The 13,933-nt window shown below is 52.7% G+C and overlaps 3 protein-coding genes across 3 annotated transcripts; 2 read left to right on the forward strand and 1 right to left on the reverse strand.

Annotated features, from left to right (window-relative positions):
• Window positions 1-494: 494 nt before the first annotated feature.
• Window positions 495-1,985, reverse strand: LRP88_01609 (uncharacterized protein; the record flags this gene model as incomplete). Its single annotated transcript, XM_083238286.1, has 1 exon — window positions 495-1,985. The coding sequence occupies one exon, from the start codon at window positions 1,983-1,985 to the stop codon at window positions 495-497; it is 1,491 nt and encodes a 496-aa protein (XP_083106791.1).
• A 2,299-nt stretch (window positions 1,986-4,284) lies between these two features.
• Window positions 4,285-5,364, forward strand: LRP88_01610 (uncharacterized protein; the record flags this gene model as incomplete). Its single annotated transcript, XM_083238287.1, has 2 exons — window positions 4,285-4,498; window positions 4,580-5,364. The coding sequence occupies 2 exons, from the start codon at window positions 4,285-4,287 to the stop codon at window positions 5,362-5,364; spliced, it is 999 nt and encodes a 332-aa protein (XP_083106792.1).
• A 1,535-nt stretch (window positions 5,365-6,899) lies between these two features.
• LRP88_01611 (uncharacterized protein) lies at window positions 6,900-9,665 on the forward strand (the record flags this gene model as incomplete). Its single annotated transcript, XM_083238288.1, has 1 exon — window positions 6,900-9,665. One exon carries the CDS (start codon window positions 6,900-6,902, stop codon window positions 9,663-9,665), a length of 2,766 nt encoding a protein of 921 aa, XP_083106793.1.
• Window positions 9,666-13,933: the final 4,268 nt, after the last annotated feature.

A 13,933-nucleotide genomic window follows, 5' to 3' on the forward strand; every position in this document is an offset into this window, starting at 1 on the left:
CGTTCGTAACGGGATCGAGGCATGGCCCGGGCGACATGCATCATTTCGTCGAGGACATGTCCTCACAGTGACGGACCAATTCTTTGACATTTTTCCCCTGGCCTCAGCAGCGGTCTGTCTACGCGTAGTTGGAGGGTGGGAAATGAATGGTCAGCTAGAACCTAAGCGCGACCGCCCACGATGCCATACTAACGCAGTCGACGCGTTTACTAACTACCGTATGCCGCGTGGATAATCCGCCGACATGTTGCGGCAGAGGTGGCTGTAGCCTCGGGCTGAATATAATACCAGTTGGTTTGTACCCTCAGGATGATTTGAGCTGACAACTTGACTCATTCAGGTAGGGAAGGCCAAGGAAAACCCAACATTTTTCGTGAAGCACTTCATTTCAACACACATCATGAAAATACAAGTTAAGTACTTATGCATTCTAATAGTTGCGAGAATTGCGAAACGAACCAATATTCCCAAAAAGCACAAACGCTGCTGGCCCTCTATGGAGTCCACACGAGCGGCTCCCAGAGCTCATACTCGTCATTGGCCGGCACTTGGTGTTCGGCGTCGTCGTCGAGACCTTGGATCCACGCCTGTCCACCGAAAACGGGCTTGGCAGCCTCCTCACACCTGAAAACGCTCCGAGTCGCCTCCATAGAAAAGGGTCCGTAGTGGCTGGAGTTGAAGTACGCGTCGTCCCAGAACTCGGCAACTAGGTTTGTGCTTTCGCGGGCGCTTTCATCCTCTCCGGCACCGACGCCGCTCTCGCTGCTTGGTCTCTCACAGGTCAGATCCCACCGGACGCGGAAGAATAAGCCGGGTTTCTCCTGCTGCATGGTAAATGACTGTATCGTATCATAAAGCTGTCCCATTGTGACGCCCGTGTCCAAGTCACCAGCATCGTTCTGCGGAGGCGTGACCGAGTCGACGAGGAAGCGGTGGCCCGCCGCGGTGGTGGTGAAACAATCCAGCCAAGTGAATCCGAGGAAGGGCGGCGGGGGCTGCGAGACAAGCATGCGTCTCCAACTCGCACCAGCCCTGGTGAAGCTGCGCTGACGACAGGTTGGGTCGACGTCGAGCACGCTGCCGGTACTTGCTTTGAGGTGAGGCAAGGCTTGCGGCGACCAGGGTAGCTTCCAGAAGTATTCGGCTCGCCGGAAAGGGTACTTATCCACCTGACAGGCACTCAGGTTGAAGAATTGGTCGCCAAAGGCCTCCCGAAGAAGAGGGTTGATACAGGGTCGTTCACCAGGCTTCGTGTGGAGGCTTCGGTCGACCTGGAAGAAAGACGCTTTTCGGAGCATAGACGAGTGATTCAGGGTCTCCAACCAGAAGCTGCAAACTCGTGGAGCAGAAGTGATGCGAGACTTCAGGTCGAGATGAAGCAGAATGAGCTCAAGGAGCTCGGGGGTCCTTAGCACGGACGCCGTCGCCTGCAACTGCGATTGCGATTCGGATTGAGATAGGGATAGTGACTTGGTTGATCGAGGTGCCGAGGCCGAGGCTGATCCCGCCTCGCTCGAGGAGAGACGACATTCCATAGCGTCGCATGTTTGGGCATGATTCAGGGAGCGCGGAGGGTAAGCAGCCTGTATGAGGGTGAGAACCCTTCGGGATGGCAGCTGCTCACCATGCAGGACCACGATAGGACCATCCTCAACGATTGCTCTCTCTAGCAGGAGCGAGTAATTCGCAGCGGTGAGCTCAAACACCTCAATGGCTTGCGCCTCCGGCTTCTCTTCTTCTTCCTTGTTCTTCTTCGAGGTCGTCTCCGGGGCCGTGGTTGTCCGCACCGACTTGGGCGACTGCTCTAGGCATAGAAGCCCTCGAAGTTGATCGGGTTGGTAGATGGCGCTTTCTGGGTCCGACAAGATTGGGAACGTCTCCACGCGTGACCCCTCCATAGTAGGCGCCATGCCAGCCGTTAGGTCGGACAGACTGTGCGGGGTATAAAGGCCATGCTGCCGATGCGCATCGTTGGCCATGGCCATGGTGAGTCCCGTTTGCGATCCAGGTAAGGGAGATCTCGTAGGGTCGAATCAAGGTAGGATACGAATAAGCAAAAGGGTTCGTGGTGCAGCGAGCGAGCGGTTGCAAGGCGGCACAAACCCGATCAGAAGCATCTGTTGGAACAAAACAGTCACCTGATTTGATGACTAAGGAAGGACGGGACCTTGATCGGGTAGATCTCCCGACTGTGCATAGGCTGCAGTGGGGTCCAGTCAGAGTAAAATGACTGCTCGATACGCCGTACCTCTTTCAGCACTGATTCTCGCTGGAGTGGCGCGTTTCTCAATCATCAGATCCTATTATAGGCATAACAGTGCGTCAGATACCCCACTGCAGCCTACGTAAAATGTCTCAAGGACCCAACAGATAGACAGAACAAGAACAACCTGACAAGATAAGTAAGGGGGAAACGCGCCCCCCCTAGAGGTGCACGCCCAGTCGCAGCGGCAAAAGGTGGCTATACAGAGTACTTTTGCATAGCTCACTCACTTAGTCAGGCTCTCATAAGGCTGTCACTTTGCCGGATGCTCCTTCTTCAATTGGCTTAGCCTATCTGGTCCCTACTGATTCCACATTTTGATCCAAATCCTACATACCCGTTTACCCGGCCGCCGCTGGTCACGAATCTGACAGCATCAATGCCTGTACCGCAGCGCCATGCAGGTCGCAGCGCCCCACAGCTTAAGAATTCCACCCCATCTCCGCACAGATACAAGGGTTGCCCCTGAGCTCTACTCTCCTCGGCACATTGTCACCCCTGCAGTCCGTCGGGCCGACCCGTGTTAGTCGGTTCGTAAATGCGCCTATCGCGACCAGCCCCAGAGGTCGCGTACAGTGCGGGGTGATAAGTATTCGCAGGTATGCGAAAAAACCCGATCTGCTTCTTACCTTATTCGGCAAGGGCTAAACTGATAATTAGTACTAGGCACTTTAAAATAGGTCATATTAATACTGGTGATTATGTATTCTCGACCTTTAAAGCTGCCCCTTGCTAGCGTTCGGTATGCTCAAGGCTGCGAATACTTATTTCCCCCCACTGTATCATCGAAACACAGAAGTGCCAAGTGTCTTTCGGCCGAGACGATTCTGAGTCGGGCGGATTGGAGGGGGTCGTGCTGGGAACAGACAGCGGTGGAAACCACAGGTTGGCAGAGTGTACGGATACGGATACTTGGGAAGGAGGATGGTAGACAAAAATGGAAGGCTGCGCGAGGGGTAATTCGCTCAGCGGACGGGGGTCACCGGGACCCAACGCGAGAGTCTCCAGATACGGACAGTCTCGCAGTCGCTTAACGTCCGCAGAAGTCGCACGCCGGGAAGCAAGGGGAATGGGGCCCTATACTGAAGAACTGGAAGAGGATTTCGGAGAGGCCCCAGGACCCGGGGGTCCTGCGAGGTCGGTGGGGGGCGTCGACTGCCAGGGCTGGATGGCAGACTCCCGACACTGGGGGAGGGCCTGACTTGGTAGATGAGGTGGGAGGGTAACGATCAAGCTTCAAGGGACCAGGAATAATAAGGGAATGGGAATAGTCCAGTCTGGAAAGGACCAGACTGTGAATAAATACGGGTCGGGATCTCAAGAAAAGGCAGGGCGGCCTAGATTTGTTAAATAAAAGCGAGCTCCCCATCTCACAACACCGAGCCTTGTTCTCTCCTCAACTGAACCCCTACCCCCCCCCCCCCCCCCGTTGAGACATGCCACGATCGTCATGTTACGGGGCTTGAAACTGACTTAACATTTGTAATCCTTACGGCCTGTACGACCAGGGGGAGCTACTCCCCGTCTGACCAAGACCGAGCGTACATGGAAGAAGATCCTTGCCATTCGTCATGGCACTGCCACGAAGCGGAAATACGACCACCGTACTCCGTACTCTGTATAAGTAACCAGATGGAGGCCCCGCACACCACGCCGCAGAGGGCGTTTCCACCTGCCTCTATACCTTCCTCAAACTTCTGGGGTGCCCACCACTAAGTTATGTCCAGCTTGTTACTCAACCAACAACAGGTCGGCCAATAATCGTTCAGACCTAGTGTGTGACCTACCGCCATGTCGTTCAAGAGGCCTTGCCCCGACCCAGACCACGAGTCGCCGCTTGGCCATCAAAGAGGGAAGAAGACAGAGCACGGTCGTTTTCCTCAACGAGCCTATCGTACGTACAGAGAGCTTGTCTTTCACCTCCCGTTCAAGCCCATTTTCCCTTTTTTTTTTTTTTTTTTTTTTTTTTTTTTTTATTTTTTAATTTAAATTTTTATTTTTTTTATTTTTAAATATTGATAATGTCATCCTTAGGTGAACGCCTCAAGGCCAAACTTGAAGGCCTTGAAGATGAAGTGCCGGCCCCGCAAGAGCTCTTCATTGATGCTGCACCAACACCGAGGTCGGAGATTACCAACCCTCCTCTTGACTCCAAGGCGGCTTCGACTACATATCCAGATGTTGCGACACCAGCAGCTCATCACGATCTCATGACTAGCGCTGCTTTCGACCTTGGTGCGTCTGCAGCTTCACATTTTCTGCTTTAGGAGGAGCGGTCTACTGACATGCGTGAATTGTGATTGTTAGTAAGTATAGACGCAGCATATCCCTCAGAAGGATGTCTTGGCAGCCATCACCTGGACTTTCCGACCGCCTCAGACTTTCACGCTTCATTGTCTCCGCACGGCACCTCTCTCTCGTTGGACCCGCAAAATGTTCTACGGAGACTACAGGACGACTGCTCCGTCATAAACATGCCATCATATTTCGAGCGCAGCAAACCTGGTCCTCTCGAATATGTCCGTCCTGAGATACCCAACCATTCCGCTACAAATCCACACCCGCGTGGCGGAAGAAGCATTGACCGTGCTGCTCCCGTCCAGGACCGAATACGCCACATCGTGGATTCAGCCATCGAGGCCGGCTTCACGAATTTTGATGAAGCTATAGAGGCCTACTATACGGAAACCTTTGATGAGACCTCGCCACTAGATCGGGACCAGAGACTGAGCCGCAATCGGCGGCTACCCCGGCTGCTGGGTGCTCTGCGCGATGCTTCCAAGGACTGGAGTCATTGGGAGCGGCGAGGCTTTCAAGAACAGATCACTCAAGGCGCCGAGGATATTCTCGTCGACGAGCTTGAGCTCTTCAGGAAGGAATACCCAGACACTGCTTTTCTCCGAGAAATGACCAGCTCGGAGCTGGGAGGAGGCCAGACCGCTGGAACAAGTGGAGGGTCGAGAAACAGGCGAACATTCCAAGACAATGTGTGTGCTTCCCCCGTCCTCCCGCCCTCACAGTTCCCATCTCTTTTCCTCCTTGAAGCCTCTTTCCCCGCCCTGAGGGCGATCGCACAAAAGGCAACCTTTAGAACGGCCTGATACTGAACAATCTCGCAGCTCCCAAACCTATGGGCTTTGGCTACGACGCTTGTAGCTAGGACAAATGCATCAAGGCATGATTCCGACTGCGAAGCAGTCCTGCGTATCATGGAGGCTTTGTGCTCTTCGCGAAGTAATGGGTCCTGAACAACAGGTCAATGGTGTAATAACAGGAGACGCATCCCACACGGAGGGCCTCTGTAGCCAACGCAGCACGCAATTTTGAAGACTGAAGAACCTACGGCCACACTGCTTGGTTCCAAAGCGGCCAAAGGATCAATTGTGAGTCCAAGGCCTCCGAAGCAGGCAGCCAGCCCCAGCAGAAGAGCATGTCGCGCAAATATCTTGAGAACGGGGTGGTCACTCTCCCAGCGTTACTCTCGGTGTTGCTTGGCAGCCTCCCGGCAATTTTACGTAAACACTCCTACTGCTCGATGCACCTCTCAACATTCAGATCATCGAATCCAAGCAGAAGCATTGCGTTGCCTTGCACACAAGGCCTTGCCCTCATTACGAACGTCAGTCGATCTGTCTCGTATGCTTTGTAGTATGCTCAGATCGGCCTCACGTTGAAGCAGCAAATATGCCCATCGGCCCAACCTTCAAGGCTAGCGCTTTTATGATTGACCTATTGTTATCAATCTTCAGGATGCGCAATGATGGCCCCTGCTGCAGGGAGGGACTTGGTTGCTCCAACAGCTCAGGGGAAAGCTATTTAGTCAGTACAGCTTGAGGAAGAACATGTCTTGGAACATGAAACCTGGCTCTCTCACGGGCTAGAACGAGCCGAGAAAATCAATAAAGATACATCACGCTGTTCCCCGATTACATGTGCATCTATATGCGGCAACACGGCCCTTTGGTCTCTGTGAGAACGCAATTCATAGCTCCTCGTTTTTTTGGACAGTTGTCATAGCTTCACTTTTCTTGTAGAATGAGGCGGTGGCCTCATTGCTCCGTCCTCGATCTCCGTGTAGAAGGCTTTCCTTGGGAGAAACTAGTCTTGACGCGGCTGGGCATGCTTCCAGACGAGGGAAGGCTTGAGGGCATTGACGCACGCCTGTCACGTCTGCCTCGGACTTGGGTCTGGATTACTTGTGATAGATGTTAAGCAGGCGAATGACATGGTTCTTGGGTATCGCATGAGTCACACTGTGAGTAGCGGTCTAATCAGTCCTCTCTTTTAGCCTGATAGGTAGGATTTTTCCATGACAGTATGCGTCTAAGCTTCCGAGGATTACATCCTGCAGTCTGATATTGTTGCCTTTTTGAGCTTGCTTAGATGTGGAACCGGCAATTTCTCAACACATCAAGGGACCTATATAACTGGGCATTGCGTCGCTACCCACCCCCCTTCCCCCATCCCTAATCCCCCTAGCGGCGTTTTCACTAATCCACACGCAGTCAGGGCACAAGCACTTATATTTGATACCAGGTGCAGCTCTTAAAGGATTTCCCATTTACAACTCAATTCCCTCTCTACATCTCAACGCGACTTTATCCTTTACACAACTGCTGTAGCCCGGGCAATGGAGATGCAAGATGGCCCCTCCACGAGCACGTTGGTCGGGACCGATGCTATGGACCACACCACATCGCCCGCCACGGCTGCCATGAATATGGCGGCCAACTTTTACCGCGATGTCCAGGCGTGTGCCAACAAGCACGAGCGGCAGCAGTTGCACAGACAGTACCGCGACAAGATCCTCACAATCGATCAGCTCGGTGCCAACATAGCGGCGGCTTTCCTGCCCTTCCTCGGCCCCTCGGGCAGCCGTGAAGGCGGCGCTGATGCTGAGCAATGGTCCGAATTTGACCGCCTCGCCCAGCGCGGCAAGAATATGCGGGACCGGCAGAGCCAGCACATCAGACACCAGTCGGGCGTGATCGCCGCTTGGGGAGGTGAGAGGTTCCACTACTACGGCTGGGAGGCCCTGCCGCTGCCTCTCCTGCGACAGTTGCACGAGCTTGCGGTCCTGGTCCCGTGCTGGACCGACGTCGTCGACCTGCTGAATTCCAAGATGCTTGCCCGGCATGAGCTTCGCATGTTGCACGGCAATAACAAGGCGCTCCTGATCGGGGAGCACTCGGCGGCTTCCAAAGTGCAGAACCGCCACTCCCCTGTTGAACGCTCTGACATCATCTCGGCTCTGGAAGCTGCTCGTCAGAGGGCAACCCCTCTGGACCTTCGGCAGCAGATGGACCTTGCGGCGGAGAAGGTGAAGGGGGCTAGTCTAGGGGCATTCGGCCTCGAGCGAGATCTCTACAGCATGATTGTGCCATCAGTCAATGGTGATGGCTCGGATGAAACCCCCTCCTCCTCCTCCTTCTCCTTCTCCCCCACTTCACAGCCCCCTGGCGGCAGTGCACCGTTAAAGGTACCTAAGCGAATCAGGTCGGTGCCGAGCTCGGCGCAACCCACGAAGCGTTTGGCTGCTTCTTCGGAACGCCGCTTGACGAGAGTCGCCGTTATCCATAGTGATGGGGAATTCTCTAGTCAAAGAGGCTTGGGATCGCGAGTCCAGGCTGAGCCCCCTTCATACCCCACCGAGGCTGGTCCTCCTGAGCATGCAGACTCGGATTCTTGTTCGGGCGATGCTGTTGAGGTGACGGAAACTCTGGATGAAGCTGCTGGCGATAAAGGCGCGGACGAGCCAGACTGCAGGCCGAGAAGAGCACAAGAGCCGGAATCAAGAATTGAGGGCAGGCATGAGAGCGACAACCGGGATGATGAAGGAACTACTAGTGACAGCGTTGGGAGTAATATGGAAGATGATGGGGCCAACGACAACACAACAGCACAAGGCGAAGAGATGGACATAGAGCCGGCAAATGAGCCAGATCTTGAGGACATGAGACGAGTCGAGCCGGAGAGTCATGATGCTTTGCAAGACATGGCCGCGCTGTCAGAGGGGTCATATACTGTGGAAGTGGAGGCGCTTGATGCTCTATTCCACATGAGCCGAGAGAACATCTCTGGTCAGATGCAGACACAAGCACACCTTGACGTTACAAGCCCCGACATTCCAGCGCCTCAAGCTACGGGGTCCAGCCCAGGCACCTCGGATCGCAGCAGTGTCGAGATGCCGGATGCTTCTGTCGTCCAAGCCCATCCCGGTGTTGTCGACGAGCCTGGGCCATCGAGGGCCTTTCCAACGCTGCTGCAGACATTGCGAGCGCGGTATGACCCTGAAATCAGCCGGTTCATTGGCAAACTACGAGAGCCTCACACTTCAGATGATGCGGCACCACACCGTCTCTTACAGCTCGAATGGATCGAGGCACAACGCTGGGCCAGCATCTACGTTGAGCCAGAGCATATCTTGGGCCGGAGCTGTGTGGCTTCCCAGCAGGAGGCGGATGTTTGGTACCTTGACTGGGATACCTTCCGCTCCTACGGCGAGAGTGGCTTTGCCTTTGAGCGTCCTGTTGTCTTCAAACAAAGGTTCCAGGACAGAGGCATGTATAATATCGCAGAGTACATCGACATGTTATGGCAGCGCTTCCCCGAGCAGGAGGTGCTCATACAGAACAGCATGATGGGCACGCGCAATTCCATGAGCGTCAAGGACTATTGCATTACCGTTGCCGAGGTTGACCTCAGCTCGCCCGAGTCAGCTGCCCCCGTCAGCAACGTCATCAACCTCGGCCGTCTAGCCCAAGCCGACGAACCATTGCTGACCAGGCTGCCTCGATTTGGGCTCCTCTACATGTTGGCTGATCGCGTGGCAGGCGACATGGGCCGGAGCAGTCAGCTCAAGCTCAGTGGGGTCAAGGGCAGCCTTGGCTTTGACATGCTGGGCTTCTCGGGGGCCTTCTCTGGCTCCCGCATGGACCCTCTGGTTGGCAGCTGGGTACGTTGTCTTGCCGGCTTCAGCATCTGGGCCATCGCCACCGACTTGGACGCTGGGGACTGGCAAAGATTCTCGAGAGATGGCCGTGATTGGTCTCCCGAGGGCAAGAGTCGCCTCATTGTCCTGGAGCAAGACGATGTTCTGTTGATGCCGCCGGGCTTGCTCGCTGTCCATGCAAACCTTGTGCCGCGGCGCTGTCTCGCAGAAGGCGGCATGCTCTGGGACGAGTGCAGAATTCCAGAGATCATAGAAGGGCTGCTCTATATTGTCAAAAATCAGCAATGTGTCGACATGCCGCCTGGCATCGAGTTGGGGGCTCTTGTCGATTCATTGGAAGCATGGTTGGATGCTGACGATTGCATCTACCCATCGCCTCACGGCAGCAACACTAGTGAATATGATCAGGCAGTGAGAGCTAACATCCAGTCACTCAGAGAAATGTTATGAGAGCATTTGAATCCGATACTATCCTTTTTCTCTGCGAGTGTGGGTGGCCCAGCGAAGAAGCATGTTGAGTGAGCATACTGTAAAGGAGAACCTGGGGTTGTAAACTTTAGCGTTTGCAACAAGTATGTCCATCTCATCTAATGCGAACCTCCCATATTTCAAAGCGAATTTGAGGATAATAAATAGTAAGGATGATGGGTGCACAATGCGAACAAGGTGTATGTAGTAACTATTGGCTCAGGCCGACTCTGTAGTATATATAGGTCGCCGTGTGATGTCAAGCGAAGCCTTCAGGTGACTTGACAGAACTTATTCTCAAGGGTCAATTCCAATTGTAAGGATTATGGTAGTACTTGCTGTGGAGCTACAGCAGCGCGAGTGTACGAGAACACAGAAATACTACTGAGAGTCTTACCAACTAAGATTGGTTGTTGTTGGATTGACCCCTCGTGTGGCGGCATATGCCCCAAATTTGCATAAACCCCTGGTACACAGATATCCTAGCCTTAGTCAGATGACTAGAAAACCCCCTCTTGAGAAAAGAGGGGGCCGGGAGGAGGATGAAGCAACATCATCACTTTTGGCTCCACATCGTGTTGTTTCATATCGTTCTGATCGAGTATGCCGTACGCTATCCAACAGTTGTTATAAGAAGGCTTGGGTTACCAAGGCTAGCCAAGTTCGATACGTATCCTGTCCTAAGAAATGGGCTAGGCAGGGTATACTATTCCGAAGCGTGGGCTGGCCAATCATGTACTGTCCTTCGGAAAAAGGCTGGCATATAATATGATACCCCCACACAATGGCACAGTACTCTGTGGCCCCGATCCTGGGACAACCACCAGAGGACAGGAACTGGGACTAAACTACATATAAAAAAGAACCAAAGCCACTCCCGGATGCTGTATAAACTGGTTTCCGTCTATACAACAATTGCTTGCTTATGCCAGCACACAGTTCTGGCACGGAAGGCAATACTGTGCCAGTACCCCTGGCACACGGCCCCGCTCCGGGCTCTGGCAGACAACGTTGGTTGACACCAGTGCCAGCTCTTTCGGTTCCCTGGGCTGATGGCGAGGTGCTCGAAGAACGAAAACTGGTCGTGAGGGAATGAACTACTAGCTATTCCTAGCCTCACTCCTGGTCATGCAGTATTGCTTTGCCTGGTAGCACCCCAATGCCCAAAGAGCTCTCGGCCGTCCTTGACATGTTCCTTGGGGCCTTTATCAGATTGGACACAAAGTGCTCATTTCAAAGCAACATCGTCTCGATAGGGGTACTCCTTGAAAAAGAAAGAAAAAAAAAGGAAAGAAAGAAATTAGCCCCAAGGTAGGAGTGTTTGTTCCCAGTTTCACGGCTGAAATCCTAAGGGGAGGATGCCATCCAGAAGCGTGGCATCAGCGGAGGGGGCCAGATCCCTGGGACGGGAAGCAGATACACAAGCTTGAGGTGGCCTGTCCAAAGGACTCATTGCCTTTAACATAAGACGTCATAGTCAACCAAACTGTAAAGGTTTATCGAACTCCCTCTTCGTTTAATTAAACCCAAAATGGCGCCTACTCGCCAATAGCAATGCGGAACGACGCTGAAGACGAGATGAGTGACGCGAGGGACTCGCCCAACATATCAGTAAGCTAGGCCTGACTCTATTCTTAGTAACAGGTTGATGGGCTTACTATGTAGATCACAGGCTAGGCATTATCATAAAGCCTTCTGAAGTTCGCCTCACGCCTCGAGCGACCGACGTTTACTCGTGGCAACCTGTGCAATGCAAAGAGGAGATATTCTCGGAAGCGGTTTAAGGCCGCGCAGAACAAGTTTCGCAAGGCGGCTAAGAAGGCTAGCCATCCTGTCCTAGATGCATCTAAACATAACATTGGATATCGTTTCATTCGGAGGTGCCAATAAAATTCCATTACAAGTTCCGCCTCAAGCACGAGTGTCACGAACCGACATACGCCCTGTCACGTGACATATCCCTTCCCGCTTTTCCCACCAATGGCTAGGGATCACCTCCTGCATCGTAATCTAAGCTAATAGATTACTTTTCTAATTGTCACGGGCTAGGGCCCATATCCTTGCGGCTGTGCCGCAAGACGTACTGGGCTCGTGCGCGTCAGGGATGGGAAATTGTCCCACAGCTCAGGGGCACAGAGATGACCCATCTTCCTTCGTTAGTACTTCTCTCTCCAAGGTCTTTCTCTACTAACAGATCATAGGCTCGATCCATTGGCGTTGAACCATCCTCAAGGCCATCCTCAAGGTATGTGGTGGGCGTTTAAATACAGATGTACGACGAACATCTTCATAACCAAGCGTCCAGCAAGTCCGGCGCTCTGGTTCCAACGATTTGCGGCGTAGAATTCTCAGGCAAAGCCTATGGAGGAATCTGGAAACTGCTGAAAATCCTCAGAGGGAGCCTGCATAGGAACCAACGAAGAGAGAGCTTTGTCTGTGAGACGGGAAAAGAAGAGAAAGAACTAGATAGTGCCATTTCTTCTGGCACTTAGCAAGCCTGCGAGCTATCTAATATTACCTCCTTGAATCTGCGATCTCTTATCTTGCCTAGGCATCATTCATAAGCCCTATCCATAAGCCCTATCCCCATTCCTTTAGACATACTTTATCTCACAGGCCTCACATATGTTAAACTCCTTGTCGCACCCCCAGTATCTTAGTCCTATATGATTGCACATGAGCTCTCTGGGCATCCAATTAAATATATTTGGCCTTGCTATCACTATTACTGAACGCGTCGGATCGTCGGCACTTTCTGGGTGCCGGGGTTGGTGAGCTTGACGGGATTCTTACCCTATAGCGACAGAACGACCGTCTAGGAGAATTAACAGGTGCGCAGTAAGCTCATAGTTGCCTTGGAAGCTTTCCTCAGCCCCATCGTCCAGAAGTAACCACAGTCGCTTGACAAGATTCCTGCGATCATCTGTAGAAGAATCCTGTTGGAATGGCTGTGGGCTGTCCAGCAGTTCTGCTGTGAGAAGAAATGACTGAAACTAATAGCTCCTTACCCAGCTATCGAGGACTTGATGGACGGCACGCATTTCTTCAATCACCGTTCGAGGAAGGGTTAAAACACTCCCAGGAGCTCTTCGAAGGTTGCTATAGGCAATTTCCATGGCTTCGAGGCTGGTTGGTCTCCAATCTTCATCGATCCCACGGTCCGTATCCAGGAAGCCCTTGAAGGGTTGACAACCGAGCAGCTCATCCTTTGGCTTGGCCGTTAGCCTGATGTTCTCTAGATCAGCCTTTGAATCGAAGTTGGCTGAGAAGAAATCTTGCGCTCACGAGACACCTAGCCCCAAGCTAAAACATGTCGCCCCTTGTTGTCAACAACTCTCCCTGCCTGACTTCCCGCGCTTCACATCAGTTTTCTGAGTAGCGGTGTGTTATAGGTATCAACTGCAATAGAAATGGCGTTTACTTACTGGAGGCTGTAAGCTAGAACTACCTATCAACTGAGTTTGGTTTTGATCAGGCCCTAGACCAGCATGGATTGCCATTCCCAGATCACAAAGCCTGAAGAGAAATATGTCCTTATCGGCGCCGTGCATTACAAATATGATGCTGATCGGTTTTCATGCACCTAGATGTCTCGAAACACTCACCGTTGGCGGGTTTGACATCGTGGTGAATGATGTAAGCTCACGGGCCCTCAAGAGCGGCGTTGTACAGACCATTCTTGCGTCTGATAGTTAAGCTGTAATGGAGATAGACCAGCGCCTAAGCCATTTGCCAGACCATCGCCCAGATCTCAACGCCGGTCAGGGGCCTCGGCGTTCATGCTGTCTCGCCCTCGACGAACTCACATCACTTGTTCTCTTTAGTTACCAAATTTTTCAGCTGTACTCCGTGGAATGACTCAAGCTCTATTGCAGTACTCCATGTAGAGTAGAAATTCATTGCGGTGAGGGTCTTCGTCGGAGTCTATGTATTGGACAATATGTGGATGCCGGAGTTTGAAGAGGATCTGCCATTCGGACAACAAGTATTTTTGAACCTGTCAATGAGTATCATCTGCCAGGTCAAATGTTTTCCGAAAAACTCCCTGGAACAGGTTAGTTGAGCAAGGGCTCAGTTACCTCGAGCAAACTCACTCTTAGTGCTGTCAAGTCGTCTTTAGACTCAAGCTTGAGCTTTTCTTGATCTTCGGCCAGTCTCGGCTCTTGCTTGCACGATCTGAGAACGTGGCAGGTACACTGGTTGCCGGATTTGATTTGAGCTGACAGCTCTGGGTCAACTTAGTAACCTTG

This window comes from Fusarium phalaenopsidis (genome assembly GCF_050370095.1).
Source record: "Fusarium phalaenopsidis strain FUZ10S chromosome Unknown contig_32278, whole genome shotgun sequence".
Classification (NCBI taxonomy): domain Eukaryota; kingdom Fungi; phylum Ascomycota; class Sordariomycetes; order Hypocreales; family Nectriaceae; genus Fusarium; species Fusarium phalaenopsidis.